Source organism: Periplaneta americana, chromosome 1 (assembly GCF_040183065.1).
Source record: "Periplaneta americana isolate PAMFEO1 chromosome 1, P.americana_PAMFEO1_priV1, whole genome shotgun sequence".
In the NCBI taxonomy this organism is placed as follows: Eukaryota; Metazoa; Arthropoda; class Insecta; order Blattodea; family Blattidae; genus Periplaneta; species Periplaneta americana.
The window spans coordinates 144,455,292-144,473,313 of NC_091117.1; the positions used below are offsets into that span (position 1 = coordinate 144,455,292).

At 36.1% G+C, this 18,022-nt stretch overlaps 1 protein-coding gene across 9 annotated transcripts in view; it reads right to left on the reverse strand.

Annotated features, from left to right (window-relative positions):
- Nucleotides 1-18,022, reverse strand: part of gem (transcription factor CP2 like gemini) — a 506,340-nt gene that overhangs the window by 197,525 nt on the left and 290,793 nt on the right. For all 9 annotated transcript variants that reach the window (XM_069828902.1, XM_069828883.1, XM_069828892.1 and 6 more), the window contains one exon: nt 16,776-16,899. In XM_069828902.1, coding sequence (XP_069685003.1) covers nt 16,776-16,899 — 124 coding nt within the window. The remainder of the gene's footprint in view (nt 1-16,775; nt 16,900-18,022) is intronic.

Sequence of the window (18,022 nt, forward strand, 5' to 3'; positions counted from 1 at the left end):
GCAGTCTTGCAAGTTTAGGTTTTAAGTGTCATATGATTTCGACACATAAAGACGCACGAAACTAAGATCATATGAGTCCATGTTTCTTTTAAAACTCTTTTTCTATGTTCCTTCTACTCCTATAGTTTCTTCGTCCTGTTCTTTCTGTCTTTGTTCTCTTCGTTCTGTACATCTTTCTTTACTTGTCGTCTTTAATTTTTCGTTGTTTTTTGTTTATTTATTCATTCATTCCTTTATAGTGCATATTTATCTTTTTCATAACTTAATATCCATGTATTTATTTGTTTTTATTATTTATCATTTTCATTGTTATTTCCTCAAAGTAAAATATTTTGAACTGTTTCCGAAAGTGTTCTCAGGTGTAATTATTCATTTAACGTTCATTTTCACGCACTGAAGAAATGCAGAAATTATGAAAAAAATAATACAGTAATTGAGCAATTTCGGCCTATAACAAAAATACAGTAGAGCATCGATTATCCGAATACCGATCAACCGAAACATCGATTAACCGAAAGCATTTCAGTCGGCAAATTCAAATTTGCGCGCGCGCCATGTAGAAGTTTCGCTAGTGCTGTTTGCAAGATTTAGCGGCAAAAAAAAAAATGAATCTCAGCTCTGAAGCAAAAAAAAAATGGACTTCTTTTCCTAAACTGTAGGCCTACTTTAATGGCCATTTTGAACTTGTCAAACAGGCTAGTCAGTTCTCTGTGTTATTTGTAAGACGCGTGATACAAAATTTATACTGTATGTACAGTTTCGTGTTTAATATCAGTATTTCTTTGTTTCATATACTGATCCTATGACACGGGTTCAAATTGTTTTCGTAAATGATTGGTTATCCGAAAAATCAGTTATCCGAATACTCCCGTCCTCAATTGTTTCGGATAATTGATGCTCTACTGTAGTTCGAAAATAGTCCCACAGCCACACTGATCACTACAAATCTCAGGTAATCTGAAAGGTGCAGATTTGAATTATTTTTGTGAGGGGCCGTCAGTTAACTATAAACAGATAGGACAAGGGTCTCAGGCTCTTGAAAGCACCTGGATTATCTTTCACACCACCTATATGAGGAAGAAGCATTATGTATCTAAACGTTGAAAGTCAATCTCAGCCTCGAAGTTATTCTGTTAAAAACATCCTCCAAGCTGAAGTCCAAGAAATAGGCAATACGAGGTTTTGCAATTATTGCAGATAATATGAAAATTACGTAGATTATTTCTTTATCTTGTCACGGAGACCGCAGAAAAAAAAACAATTTTAGTTCGTTACTCTCTCTGCTCTATCTGCTGGCTCAAAGTTCGCGCGTAAATGTACTCAATTGTAACAGTAATGTCTGTCCTTATTTCGCGAAATAAATCCTTCTTCCAAAATTTCTCAGACCTAATGGTGTTAAAGTTCGTGGCCGAAGTCAAGAGGTTAACACTGAAATGGAGAAACCGCACAATAAATAGGACCAGACGTGTAGTTGAGGACTAATGGACTGTAATAAGCTTCACTGTGGCTTAGACCTCTATCCGATAGAGATTTTGGCCACAAATCCGTGCACCATGATTCCATTTCCGGCAGAGTATTACGAAGTTAAGCCCTTTGCCAAGGGGCTGAGTATGTCTTCATCTATTTTTTTGTGTTGTCTTAAGCGGTGACCTTGGACCATGCTGAACATATGACGAGATTCTCGCTGCTTATGAAAGTCTAATGCTGGTTAAGAATCTAAACAAGCGCGTTCATCAACCAAAGAGTACAGAGAAAATAATGGCAATGAGAATAAAAATGTAGTAGTCTACCTCAATAATTTGCACTTTTCGTCCACCCTAAATCCTATATGGATTATGACCAGGCTGGGTATTTATGGAGATCGCAAAAATCATGTCATAATTGATATACAATAGAGTTTTACTAATCTTTACGAATTAAGTGATTTTGATTAATAATGTACGAATAAAACAATAGCGACAAACCGCGAAATAGAATTCTAATAGCGAAATACGAACACATTCGCGAATTATTGTTATTGCGTCGTTTTACAGTGAATTTCATATTCTGAGTTTTTTAAGAATTTTTTTTTCACTTGAATTTGTTATATATATATCCAAGTAGGCTACATTACATGGTATTCCAGGTGTTCTGATTACATTAGTGAACTCAAAAGATGGAGAATTCAACATTTCGCTAATAATTTACCCGTAAAAGTGTTAATCTGAAGGCTGCAAGTTTTTTTTCGTTTTTAATGAATGTGTGTTAAATACAGTCTCAATCCAACAAATATTATCTATTGGCCATACCGCATCTTTACCAGAATCCAACGAACCTTTAGTGTTAATTATTTGGAAAGTAATATTCATACTGAGTTAATACTCCAATTCCAAAATAATTGTATTTTCCAAAATTTCCATTAATCTCCGCAAAGAGTACAAATCAACCTCCAACAATCTTCGCCGACACCAATATTAAAAAAAACACAAATGATAAAATTAATCTCCATAAATATCTGCCCCTGATTATGACCCTACAGTAAACATTCACAAGAATGAGGAACGTTTAGCTATATGGTCAGTACGGTACAAAAACATCAAGAGGACGGGGATGCGGATCCAGTCTCTATGAAAGGGACAAGAAACTGATGATGTAAAACGTGAATTGAATTGGAATCGATTGAATTTATATACAAATACGCTACTTTTTATCAATATAATAATAATAATAATAATAATAATAATAATAATAATAATAATAAATTTCATGAGTTTGACTCCTAGGCTCGATCCATTCCCATTTACATATGAATCATGAAAGAACACTAAACGTTTACAAGTAGCAGAACTCGTCATTTATGTGGTCAACATACGAGTAGTAAAAGAACACCGTTTTTTGAGACAACACAAAACCAGGACACACCTGGTTCATGTGGGAAGTATTTTCACCTTTTTCTGCATCTGAATTCAAGAAGCAAAACGCCTTGCCTGTCCCAACCAAACAAATCCAATACCTCATCGCGTCATTTGGCTGGGAATAATTTGACCATCCTTCCTACAGCCATGACTTGGGACCAAGTGATTTTTACTAGTTTTGTGGGATTTAATCGATTAATCGATGAATTTATGTTGTAAGATTAATCGATCAAAAATATTTAATCGAATAATCGAGTCGATTAAAATTAATCGGTTGTAATTTATATCAATTATTTTGTTAATACAAACTCATACCAAAAATTCAGACAATATTTCTCTCTCGGAAATTGCTTACTTAAAAGCACAATATTACTGTTATTTTCTAACTGTAAACCAGGTAGCGTATCGAAAATCTTTGCACAAACACTTCAGAAAGAGTTGGAGATATAAGGACAGTGACCTAGTCCACTTCTATTGAAAGTTGAAACACAATGCGAAACCCTAATTACGTTTTATGGTTTTCCAAGAAAACTTCCACCATGTTGTCAGCTCATCTTTCTAGCATATGAAATACATACTTTTCTGGGATTCGTTCCTCTCATCCCTTATAAAATAGCCATGTCTACACTGTGTGCAAGTGAGAGCGTAACTATCTTCTTCTTTTTCTAAAATCTGGTAATTCGATTACAATAGAGGCCAGTCTTCTGTTTCGACCGCTGTACTTTTGCAGTTGCAGTTTCTGTAGTGCGTTGTATATGAAGGTTGTGTGTTTAGTTTGGTAAAGAATTCTGTGGTTTGTGAAAAGTGTAAATTCCATTATGTCATATGAGAATTTGAGAGGTAAACTCGGTGAAACATTTGGATTTAAATTGAACGATTGTGGAGAAGTGCTTGACAGAAAAAAAGTTTTTTCGTATTTAGTGATGCAGGAAACGTTACTAAACGTAGAGTGGCACTTAATTCGGAGTATGTGAATGCACTCACATGTTTAAAATCATGGATGAAGCAGTATTAACTAGGTGAGTCTTCATACTTTTTGTTATTTATGTTTGTCTCAAAAATTCCCGGAGAAATTGACACAATAAATTATAAGGCTCATAATAAATATGTTTACATTTAGATTTATTGATATTAGTTCACAAAAGTATAAACTTAATAATTAGAAAATTATCTAAATACAAAAATATACAATTTTCTAAACTACTTAATCTATCGCAAATCTCAGTAATTTATTGGTTCAAACTTGCACTTACGTTTGGTTTAACCTATCGACTAAATTCAAATAGTTAATCGATTAAATATTTTGTTCGATCAACAGCACTAATTTTTACGTTTCTTCATCTGAAGAAATTCCTTGGTGGAGAACATTTCGATAACAATGATGACATGAAAGCAGTGCAGGGTTGGTTTTCATCATAGGCGGCATCATTTTCTATGACGAAGGGATATAAAAATTGGACCTCCTTTATGACACGTGCTTCAATAATGGCGAAAACTATGTGGAGAAGAAGTTTAAGGTGTGTAGAATCCAATGAAAATAAAGTATTTTGGAAACAATATTGTGTTTATTATTTTTATATTATCGGTACTCACTTTAAAAACGAGTCTCGTGATAGTTCCAATCAGAAACCTGGTATTAGATATTAGAAACACATTTAACTAGCACACCAGAGGTATACCGGATGTTTCAGACCACCCGTATCAGGCTTTTTTTCTCAAAAACTATATGATATTGGTTGTTCATAAAAATTTTGATAAGCAGAACCTATGTAAAGAATCGATTGGTGGTAGTACCATTTCCCGTAACAACCCGGTAGTAGGGGTACCTGTGATCAACTCCAAAATTCAAATGAGAACAAACTAATTAAATACTTAAAAAGGTCAAAATACAACAATGTTCATAAGTGAAGATTAAAAATAATGGAGATAATTATTTTTAATGAGAACAAACTATTTGAAAAAAATGTATGTAACGGGGTTTTTAGATAGATTCTGATTTTTTTTTACAAAAACACAAAAAATCTTTTACAAAAAGTAATTCCGCTCTTATTTCACAGAAACACATATACAGTATTTTGCATTTTGTATTCAATTTCACGTTTTATAGCTGATTAAAAAAATACACTAATATACGTAACATGTTTTTAAACATAAAATTATTATTTTGACAGCATTTGGACACACTTCGCATTTATCATGATTGCGAAAATATATCAACCTTCAATATCACATTTGTGTTATCGACTGAAGAGATTCTAACGTTTAAAATGGATCTTCAATAAAATAATTGCTAAAAATGGAACACTGTAAGCAAAGAATTTACACCAATTTGGAATTCCCGTCGATAAGATAAAACTAAACTGAATACATATCATGCAAATTTAACTGAAATATAGTACGTGACCATGCACGCTGTAATAAATCAACACAAAAAGATTAACGACTTCATGCGCTATACAGTGCAGGTCATGACGCGATGGTTTGGAGGGTTAGATGAGGTTACTGATAGGCCTATTTCGCCATACGTCTGTCAAATCCGCAGTGACCCCATACTTATCTCCGATTTATAACATAAACATAGTAGCAGTTCCCATAGCAACGTACTCCTAAGGTCAATGTATGAATGAATAAGAACATGGAGATATAAGCGTAGGAGTAATAAGGCACCGTGCATGGGTGTGAATATCGTATTGGTGGCGCCGCGCAGTGTCTCAATTCGTAATGAACTACAGGCTCGCATTCATTCACTAGTCACGTGTGATATAGAAATTACATGCGGGTTTTTGCCGATAAAAAGTTGTAACATTAGCACAGTCTAGTATATACAGTCACGAGGCTTGAGTTGTGAGGGTACTAGGAACAATAGACTGTGCAGGTACTATTTCGCATTGTCTGTGATGAGGAGATAGTAGCGATCCTAGTGGTTAGCAACTATTTATGGATGCATATTTACTACATATTGAGCTTCGTGACTGTATATACTAGACTGTGACATTAGTGAGAATGGATTATTAAAAGGGAAAAAAAATATTTGTATTAGTGGGCATGTGAATAATGTAAAAGAAATGAAGAGGGGTGATTTTTTCTTTATTAAAAGCAGAAGTGGTCCGGCAAACGTCTGTTACTCATCCACCTTACCAAGTATCACTTGAGGTAAGTTCTATGTCTCCCTAAGTTTATATTGCAATACTTTATGATTTATTATTATTATTATTATTATTATTATTATTATTACTTTCTTATCCGTGATTTTTTCTCTAATCGACCTTTCTTTTTATAGATTTACGGCCCTTGCCCGGCCGGACTTGGAAACTCATGCAAACATGTAGCTGCGCTTCTTTATTAGGTTAATAATGAATAAACTGCGTCGAAGACATACCACAAACCTGGGGAAGACCAAGTTCCAGTAGGGCTGCAAAAGAGAAGTATTCTAAGGGAAGGAGAATTAGTGACCTATTCCCGAAAAAAGAACTAAGACTCCTGTGCCGGCTTCTCCTTTAAAAAGACGGCTTAATTAATATTCTATGTCCTTTACGTAGAATACTGAAAGCAGAAATGTGACAAGTATTTGGAAAAAGTCTGCCTCATAGCTTTTTCACCAAAAAATTTAAGTATCTGCCTTGGATGGAATTCTACAGGAAAAGTTCAAGTACTTGGGAAAAAAAAAGTCTGCCCCATAGCTTTTACATCAACAAATTTAAATACCTACCCTGAATGTAATCTCACAGGAAAAGTTAAAGTACTCGGAAAAAAAGTCTTCCCCATAGTTTTTCCATCAGCAAATTTAAATGTCTGCCCTGGTTGGAATCCCACAGGAAAAATTCAAGTACTCGGAAAAAAAGTCTCCCCCATAGTTTTTCCATCAACAAATTTAAATGTTTGCCCTGGTTGGAATCCCACAGGAAAAGTTCAAGTACTTAGTAAAAAAAAAGCCTGCCCCATAGCTTTTTCATAAACAAATTTAAATAATTGCCCTGGTTGAAATCCCATAGGAAAAGTTCAAGTACTTGGGGGAAAAAACCTACTCCATAGCTTTTTCATCAACAAATTTAAATAACTGCCTTGGTTTAAATCCCATAGGAAAAGTTCAAGTACTTGGGAAATAAACTTACTCCATAGCTTTTTCATCAACAAATTTAAATAACTGCCTTGGTTTAAATCCCATAGGAAAAGTTCAAGTACTTGGGGAAAAAACCTACTCCATAGCTTTTTCATCAACAAATTTAAATAACTGCCTTGGTTTAAATCCCATAGGAAAAGTTCAAGTACTTGGGGAAAAAACCTACTCCATAGCTTTTTCATCAACAAATTTAAATAACTGCCTTGGTTTAAATCCCATAGGAAAAGTTCAAGTACTTGGGAAAAAACCTACTCCATAGCTTTTTCATCAACAAATTTAAAGAACTGCCTCGGTTGAAATCCAACAGGAAAAGTCTTCCCTACAGTTTTTCCATCAACAAATTTAAATATCTTCCCTGGATGGAATCCTAGAGGAAAAGGAACTTGCGAAATTTTTAGAAAGGAGAGTTAAAACAGTATAATTATATAAATTTAAGTTACGTATTTTTTGATATGCGATCTCGACATCGGTCTGACGCTAAGTCACAGGAGGCCCACTGTGTCTTTCTAATATAAGTTGAAAAATTCAAAACAAGGGCGGTGGTCGTGATGATGATGATGATGATGATGATGATGATGATGATGATGATAGTAGTGATCAAATATTTATGTCGTTTGCTCTCGGCGAAATACACTCCTGGCCATAACATTCTCAATATAGTACTCCTGGGCTTATTCAATACCCTTCACTGTGGACGCAGAAAAGAAGCAAAACTCATCCGAGAACTTCTGTATACAGGCCTAATTATCATCTCCCATTCTTATTCCACCACTGCTCCATTATAATCATCTCATCCTATGTGAACAATAGTTTTATTTGAATAAGGACAGATGAATAAACATCACAACCATTACTTTTACAGTTTACACTCTCTCGAGCTAACACGTTTCACAGTTTGGCAACCGTTGTACTGATCACTTCTGATGCAATAGCGACATGAGTAGAGTACAAAGGAACATCTGTTATCACGAGAGAAAATAACAAGTCGATATCTCTTCGCAGGGAGTCTGAATGTCACAAGTTTACAAATCGAGACCACGTGGTGTCGGGCAGGATGCATAAGATTCATTAATACCCCATTCGTGCCTCTGAGCAGATTCTAACAAAGGCTTCAAACATTATTATTTCCACAAAGTGCGTAAAACAGTCGATAAGGAGAGAGACGTATTACTTGAGTGTTGCTAACATAATTATGTTATTATAGGGCTACTGCTATTGGCATAAAATTGTTAACTTTCAGAATTAAAATGATTATTCTACATAAAATCATATGGAAGCATATTCAAAACGTTTTTCTCTTTCTCTGAATATCCGTCTCCGTTTGTGTTTGTTTGTCTGTCTGTCTGTCTCTAATATATATTATATATTCAGGCTCCAAACCGCTTCAACAAACACTGAGAGTAGGTTCTACACACAAAAAGAATTTAAAAAATTCCATATGCACATACTGTATGTATGTTCACAACTGAACCATTTCCTTATGTAGAACCCCTCAGAGTAGGTGTGCAAAATGCGAGCTTCCCATTTGAATACAGGACTGGGTACGAACAGGAACCAACATCTCAGGTGTTCGGGGATTGGTTGCACATGCTTAAAAATGCATTATTCCAACGTTTCCACATCATCCACTGGGGTTCCATACACTAAACATTTCAAATGTCCTCACAAGACGAAGTCTAAAGGATTAAGGGGTTAGGTACACCTTAAGACAGCGGTCAACAGCGCAGAGCACCCTGGGACTAGCGTCTCTTACCCGCGGAAAACACAGTGCACCATGGTGCACTCGCAGCTCCTAGCGGGTATGCCCTCTACCTCTTCCTGCTGCACGACGGTGACCACGGGACGGCACCGCTTACCCTTTGCACATTTCAGCGAGTGCTGACGACTACTGCCTTAAGACTTTAAAAAATCTATTTTTTTATATATATATTTTTTTTTGTTTAATGAACAAATCATTCCAGTATATTTTACTTAAAAAAAATATGTATCTGCAATAATTTTTAGTTAGGATTCAAAAGGCAGGATGCTGCAACTTCAGTCCCTCCTGACAGTCGATAGCGTCTCTCCCACTCCAATAAATGTTAATTTCTTTTTGAAGCAATATTTCCTATACCAGCTGATGAGTAAGAGTTTGGAGATTAAATTTCTCATATCGACAGCCATCTTAGTAGGCCTAATGGCTGCTTGTTTGTAAACACAAGAACGTGATTTTTGGTTTCAAGAAATTAAAGTCTACAGAAAAATATTTAAAGCTCATTTCCCGTAGATTACATTTTCAAGAGAAGTTTCTCTACTTACTTACTTATTTACTTACTCATGACTTTTAAGGAACCCGAAGGTTCATTGCCGTCCTCACATAAGCCCTCCATCGATCCATATCAATCATCATATCCCACCTTCCTCAAATCCATTTTAATATTATTCTCCCATCTACGTCTCGGCCTCCCCAAAGGTCGTTTTCCCTCCGGCTTCCCAATTAACAGTCTACATGCATTTTTCGATTCTCCCAAACGTGCTACAAGCCCTGCCCATCTCAAACGTCTGGATTTAATGTTCCTAATTATGTCAGGTGAAGAATACAATGCCTGCAATTCTGCGTTGTGTAACTTTCTCCATTCTCCTGTAACTTCATCCCTCTTAGTACCAAATATTTTCCTAAGGACCTTATTCTCAAACACTCTTAACCTCTGCTCCTCTCTCAAAGTGAGAGTCTAAGTTTCACAACCATACAGAACAACCGGTAATACCTATAACTGTTCTATAAATTCTAAATTTAAGCTTTTTTGAGAGCAGACTGGATGATAAAAGCTTCTCAACCGAATAATATGCATTTCCCATATTTATTCTGCGTTTAATTTCCTCCCTAATATCATTTATATTTGTTACTGTTGCTCGAAGATATTTGAATTTTTCTACCTCTTCGAAGAATATATCTCCTATTTTTATATTTCCATTTCGTACAATATTCTCGTCACGAGACATAATCATATACTGTACTTTGTCTTTTCGGGATTTACTTCCAAACCTATCGCTTTACTTGCTTCAAGTAAAATTTCTGTGTTTTCCTAATCGTTTGTGAATTTTCTCCTAACATATTCACGTTATCCGCATAGACAAGAAGCTGATGTAACCCGTTCAATTCCAAACCCTCCCTGTTATCCTGAACTTTCCTAATGGCATATTCTAGAGCGAAGTTAAAAAGTAAAGGTGACAGTGCATCTCCTTGCTTTAGCCCGCAGTGAATTGGAAAAGCATCAGATAGAAACTAGCCTACACAGACTCTGGTGTACGTTTCACTGAGCAACATTTTAATTAATCGAACTAGTTTCTTGGGAATACCAAACTTAATAAGAATATTAGTCTATATAAAACTTCTCTCTTAACCTAGTCATATGCCTTTTTTGAAATTTATGAATAACTTATGTATTGTACCTTTATACTTCCACTTTTCTCCAATATCTGTCGAATACAAAAAATCTTATCAACAGTCGATCTATTACACCTAAAACCGCACTGATGATCCCCAATAATTTCATCTACATAAGGAGTTAATCTTCTCAAAAGAATATTAGACAAAATTTTGTACGACGTCAACAAAAGCGATATTCCTCAACTATCTGCTGTTTGTCGACCGTATCCAATTAGAAATTGGAGTCTTTTATAATTCCTCAACTGTCTGCTGCTTGTCGATCATATCCAATTCAGAATTGGAGTCCTTTGTAATTCGTCAGCTGTCTACTGTTTGTCGACCGTATCCAATTCGGAATTGGAGTCCTTTGTAATTCGTCAACTGTCTACTGTTTGTCGACCTATCCAAGGTTATTGACTGTACTATTGTAAGAAAACGTTTACTTCATGGAACTCCAGTGGATGATGGGGAAACTTTGGAACGGCATATTTTATGAAGCATATGCAAGCATTCCCAGAATACTTGGGATATTGGTTCGTGTACGACATTCATTGCAGCATCTGTGTCAAGGTCTGCATTGAGAAGGGAGGATGGCATTTCGAATATCTACTCTGAAAGCTATTTAGCTCTAGAATGCTCTGTTTGCGGTCATATGTATATATGGAATTTTTTTTCATTCTTTTGTGTGTAGAAGCACGTCCCAAAGTCTGTTGGAGAATTTTAGAGATACTCTATGTATACATATACGCGCACAAGCACACATACACATACACACATTGGACGAGTGGATTATCTCCCGACCATGAAAGAGACAGTTTGACTGTTGGGCCAACGAGATCCCACGTGCAGGTTAAGGAAAGAACGTGTTACCGCCAGCGCCAACGTTTCTGGCGTGTGTCCTTAAGTAAAAATCCAGTTAGTGAGCACTTGTTTTCAGTGTCGCTGAGAACGATACCAACCAAATACACGTCACATCAGCAATCTGGCAATCACAGTGTTTGTTGTCAGTCTTACTGTCCACTGACCGCGGTAAAGGCGCTTCTGGGGCATGTCCTTGAGTACTTTGCCCAATCAGTGGCATTTTTTGCCGCTTCGGCTGAGAGGGGGTGGCATCTCCTAAACAGAAGTCACGTCAGCAGTCTACCAATCACAGTTGTCGGCTTTCTCTCCCACACAATGCGACAAAGATAAGATACTCGCTCTCAACGTTCCCACTACTTATTTCACAAGCCAGAAACGTGGTTTTGGTTATACCGGTGATTCGACGCCAAGGGCCGCAAAATCATACCTTTGGACATTATAGTGTATTAAAATATGGGGCCCATTATCAGAAGCAAATTAACAAATACAGTTTTAAAATATAAATGAAATGACATGTGACCAGAAGTGACACAGTACTTAACTTCGTAACTGAAGCACGTTAAAAAGTTAGACAAGTTAGACCCTCGATTACGAAGACAAGTTAAAGAAGGTGGTGGTGGTGATCATAATTATGAAAATTAAGTAGAACAAGAAATGATAGCCTATTGTTACGACAGGCCCATATGAAAGTAACAACAGACAGCTGAAATTGGAGTAAAATATATATAGATATAGTAGCAGAAAGCCGTGGCATGATATTACCGCTGGAGAATAGCTGGAGTACTTTACAAAATTGCACTGATCACGTGAATGCAGGATGCAATTCAGGCGCGAAGTCTTTCGTCTGTTATCGTGTTTGTCTCGCACCGATAAACTAAGCCTAACTTAATTCACTAATAGAGTAATCCATAACATCGACATAGACATTAAGCTTTGCGCGAAAAGATTAATGTGAAACACTGTCAGGGTTGTACAGAGTATACACTGCTTGTAAAAGATTAAATGAGAGAATGTAAACAGATAGTTCTGCTAGAGTTAAATCCCCCTTAGGTCATGGATGTTTTTATCATGTTATCAGATAAACTTAGAATATCTCAGGACGGAACAAGAAACCCCTCGATAAACATACAGACAGAGCAAATAGACAGGTATCAAAGTAAGGTCAGTGGATAAGTAAGAGAGTAGATAGATTGGTAGGTGAGTGGATCAGATTTGGTAATAAGTAAGAGATATGACATCAGTAGGAAGTTTAGTAAATAGAATAATATGCCTATAGTCTAGATAGGATGGTAGATAGGTCAATAAAAGCATGCAAATAGGTAGGAACATAAGTAGACCGACAGATAGGTACAGAGCGTCCTTTTTTTGCACCCGGTTGGGAAAGCGTGCACGAGCTATGTATGTGTGGCCGGCCTTGCACGTATTTCTAGTGATATAACTTTAATTAATAATAGAATTCACACAATTATATTATTTCATAATGAGCAGTCCAGTAACCTGTGTTACAGAAGCTGTTCAAAGTGGTGTCGCTTTGCATTCACACATTTCTGATATATTTTGATAAAACTTTCAGTAGGCTATTTTCTTTCCATACAATTAAAAGTCTTATCCGACACACGTCAGAGTAAGATTTACTAAATGCATTCACCAGTCCACGTGACGCTGTTCTCTATTGTTAGGTTTCGAAATCTTGTGAACCAGCCTAAAAATCCGTACAACTTACACCACATTCGCTGAAGTATAGTCGGCACTATTCTTAATTTTCTGTGCTTAAACTTCTATGTTCAGTGATAAACTTCTGTGCATATGTGAGTTTAGAGAAATTTCCTGGTGGGACAGTTCCGCAGTACAGTACGATGACTTCTCAGACTTAGGGAAACTGTATCTCTAAACGATAAAATTCCTGAGCGAAATCGTCGTCTTCTAAAAGAAAAAAACCTTGATCAAATTTAAGAAATATTAGAACGTTCTCCAAATAAAATTCCAGTCGGTATGCAGAGACAACACAAGTCTAAAAATTTTCAGCCTATAAAACTACGGTACTGAATTTTTAAAACAAACTTTACCTACAGAGTATCAGTAGTCCAAGAATTACAACGGGACGTGGTTTCATTTACATGGCCATGTTAGTTTACACAATACTGGAACAACATATTCCCCGATTAATACATCAAGTTCCACCACATGATACGAAATTGGCGTATGATAATATACTGTTACCTGCAAGAAGAATGATAACACCAATATATTACTATACATGTTGACCGATAGCACAGGCAAATATTCGTATAAGTTTAAAAGAGGTTTTCGATTATAGGATCATTACTAAAGATTTATGGCCAGCACGATCCCCAGACCTTATGCAGAACTATTATTTGTGAGGAAACATAAAAAAATAAGTCTGCAGGAATGATCTGCTTACTATAGAAAGCTTAAAGAAAATATCAGGGCAGAAGTTACAAGAATTACGGACACAGAACTTCTGCGAGTGAAAGTAGCCTACATTCCATTAAAAGATGTCGGAAATGAGTGACCGCAGACGAACACCACTTCGACTCTTACAACACAGATTAGTATCATTATGAAATAAAAATAAAATTGTGTACATGCTATTATTGATCGAAGTTATACGAGTATAAATCCGTGCGAAGATTATTATCTGTAATACCATGAGTTTCATTTTGTGGACAATTTCACAAGCGCGAAGCGAAGCATGAGGGAAATTTATCTGAAAAGATGGATCTACTAGCGATATTTGCTAAGACCATTGAACTTTCAGACTATTATTAAACCAGTACAGTATAGTTCTTGCTTTGTCTTGTCTTAAGACAATCAATACTCTTATTCAATACTTTCGAGGAAAAGAGTACTGTCAACGCGGGCTACTTTGACCCTTAAGGTGTTACTTGAACCCAGAAGAAAAAAATGTTTTCGTCGATGTACAGTAAAATAACAGTTTGGTGTCGAAAGTTGTGGTCTTTTTTCTCTGCAAACTTTCATCTGTACAAATATTTTCACTTAAGTTACTCCAATGGTAAGTAAACATTTTTTTCTTCTGGGTTCAAGTAACACCTTAAGGGTTGAAGCAGCCCGAGTTGACGGTACTCGTACGTTTAAAAATCGTCTGTAATAGCGAAATATTCTACGACAATGGTTAATTATTACTGCTGAACATTGACACGTATACGATTTGCATTATATCGGATACAAATATGCAGCTAAGCGATTTTAGTGTTGCGCGTGCCGAGTTCAGTAAAACGTGCTCCCCTCATCCTCCAAGCCAGACTAAATATTATTACATTGCGAGTAATAAATAAATAATAATTACTACAACTATTCGTTGTGATAAGATACAACTATCACCGTATGGTGTACCCAAGATTTTTATTTGTGCTTTAATTAAATTTTGCAAGTCATGAGTGACGACAGAAAACACCTCAGGGGAGTGACATGCAGATATTAACAAAAGAGAAATGGATATCGTGGAGAGCACATGCGCATGTGCCTATGGGCGGCAAAATTCTAAAAAAAAGTCCTTGAAAATCCTGAGATATTTGTTTATATTTTGGGAAATCTTCAAATACGTATGGTACCACATAAGGAAGCAAACATTTTCTTGTTATACTAATGCTAAAATCGGCTTTTTTGAATTGTCTGCTGCAGACACGTGATGCTTTGCTTAGCGACAAACGGCTAACTAAACACCATTTCTTCCTTAGTCCATTTTGTGGAAAAATAATGAAACAACAAATCACAATCTTTACTGTGGTTGGATTTGCAAAATGGGACACAACAGTAAACTATTTCTGATCACATATATTGCAGACTAACTTCCTAATTAAATTTAATTCTAACTTCTAATTTAAAAATGTTTACACACACTAAAATACAACAAAATTTGCTATTAGTGTATACTACAGATTAATCAGCAGGCCTTCGATATTTCTTTCGCCACTACAAGATCATCAAGAAAAAATCGCGCTTGTACTTCTCATGCATTGTGACTGCTGTTTCCTAACAATCAGTAAAAATCATAACACGTCAACGTCAATATACTTTTTTTTAAGAGAGGAAAAGTTAAGCCTACTTACAAGTGCTTAAATTATGAATTCAGGGAAATGGAAGATAATACTAGAAATTCTTATAATAATAATAATAATAATAATAATAATAATAATAATAATAATAACAACAATAATAATGATAATACTACTACTACTACTACTAATAATAATAATAATAATAATAATAATAATAATAATAATAATAAAATACGTGAAAAGGGTAGGCTACAGTGCTCACATAAAATATATTAAATTTCTTTCATTATTTCCGAAAACGTATGGTGTATGAATTAAATAACAAGAAGGTATTGCCTTAGTTTATAATATGAGCCGTTCAGAGCAAAAGTGGTGTAAGTCAAAAAGGGGTAATGAGGGTTAAAGTAAACATTCTGTAAAATACAGCTCAAAGTAGCAATTAATATTCCATTTATTTAAACTATTAGTAGTCAATGGATAGCACGAAGGACATATTAACTGCTACTTTGCTCTGTATTTTACAGAATTTTTACTTCAAACCTCATTACTCAATTTTGACTTACACCACTTTTGCTCTGAACGGCTCATATGTAATATCAAGAACCATTTATTGTAGTATAATTGTGACACAGAAGATGGAAAGTGGCATCTATTATTCATAAAATATTGTACGACGCATTTAATAAGCAACGGCCCCAAATGTCAATGTAATTTAAGTATTCTGCTACGAATCTCTAAAACCGAACAGCGCTCCTAGCGGCGGAATTGGCGTTACGCAGGAACCACTTGAGAGCTTATTTCAAGCGCTATGCGCTTGCTTGTATAAATAACGATTTTGGTATAGGGAATAGATGCATCAGAGACTGTTACTTACAGGACAATTCAGGTATATTACATTAATGGAAACAAACACAATTTGATCATAATATACTCGTACGTTTCGTTGCTGCATAGCGACATGCCAATTGTTAAACATTTGCGTTACTACAGTACAAGGCGCTCTGTTTGTGATACAGGCTTTCTTTAATATGTCTTTCTTTTCTATTAACGACGTTAATTTTCCGAACAGATAATCGAAGTCGTTCCCTGATATTTATACAAAATGTTCATAAATTTTTTAGATTTTCCCATACAACTCGTGGAGCCTTCGCAGTGTACACTCAACAGCTGAATAGGAACTATGCGCCATCTAACTGGCGTGCTGTGTATAAACGCTGAATCCAACTCTTCTGTGATAGTGCTATTTTTCAAGCTGTGCAACTAAGAAAACTTCAAATTTCGTGCTATTATTGGCCTGTATGTGAACAATGCATCCAAATAATTCATGCAATTTAAGCTGTATCCTGGAAGAGTATCTTAACAACCCACAGGCTTCAATTCCTTGTACTACCTGTACTTTAATTAGCATAGTATTAAGAGATTTGCATTATAAATGTATACATTTTTCTTACCTCATGTTATACGGGGCTGCGCTGAGGTCCACCCCGAGACCTGAGAGGCTGCCATCAAGATCGGCTGCGAGATTATCAGCGATGTCCTCCACCTGCCAGCTACTCATCCTGCTGGCCGATGATCCTGCAACACGGGGAATAACGATTAAGTGGGTATTCAAAGCTTACAGTTTTCTGAATTACATTAGTATGAAATGGAAGAGGAGATTTCTGTTATGGGTCAACTAGCAGCGTTATTATTTTCGCCTACTAATTCAGCGAACACGGCTTCGTATCTCCTGCAGGTAAGACGAGATTCATCTCCTTTACATTGGACTTGGGTGTGTTTTTTTAATGATTTATTTTACGACGGTTAATCAACTGCGATGGTTATCTAGCACCTGAGTAAGATGATGATAATGCCAGTGAAATGAATCCAGGGTTCAGAGCCGCAAGCTACCTAGCATTTGCTCTTAATGGGTTGAGGGAAAACCGCGGAAAAACATCAACTGGATAACTTTCTCAAGCAGGGTTTGAACCCGGGTCCGCTCGTTTCATGGTCAAACATGTTAACCGTTACTCCACGGTGATGGACCTGGGCGTGTTGTTCGTCTTCAAATGTCCCCCGATGAAAGGTTACTTTCGCCATGCTAGCCAAATGCTACTTCTGAATATCTAGTGTTGGATAAAGTTCTGAACCAATAAGTTGAAGGAAGTTTCCAAAGAAGAGAGAAAATGGGCAATATTTTACCTAACATTAGAGGAAATTTAATTATTTGGGAATATGTGGCAACATTTATAACCAGGCTTCGGTCCTGGGCACATAAACACATGAAGTTCAGAACGCACGGCGATAGTGTTGTGTTGGTCGAGTGGAGTGGGAGATGGAGCGCGCCGTTACTTCGTGTCTCAACGTATAAACAGTCCGTCACAGTACGGCAAAAAATATATTTCATCCTGTACAGATGCAGTATACACAGTACATTCCTAGTGCATACAATAAATGTCTACCATTAAAGTATTAACATGAGTTGTAACCTTCAATCAGGTGTCCCTACGCCTAAGCCTGTTACACGTACCATAGCCAAGCAGCAATCAGTGTTGCCAACTGGACGGAAATTCCGTCAAAACTGCTGTAATTTTTAATTTTTGGAAGATTTTACTTTTTATTTGAACAGCCCTGCCTGTTCACAAAGTAGTTATTCGCCTGATAAAAGTAAGAAATACTGATCATAGGCCTATTTCAGATTTGCTCCAATAACGTCTTG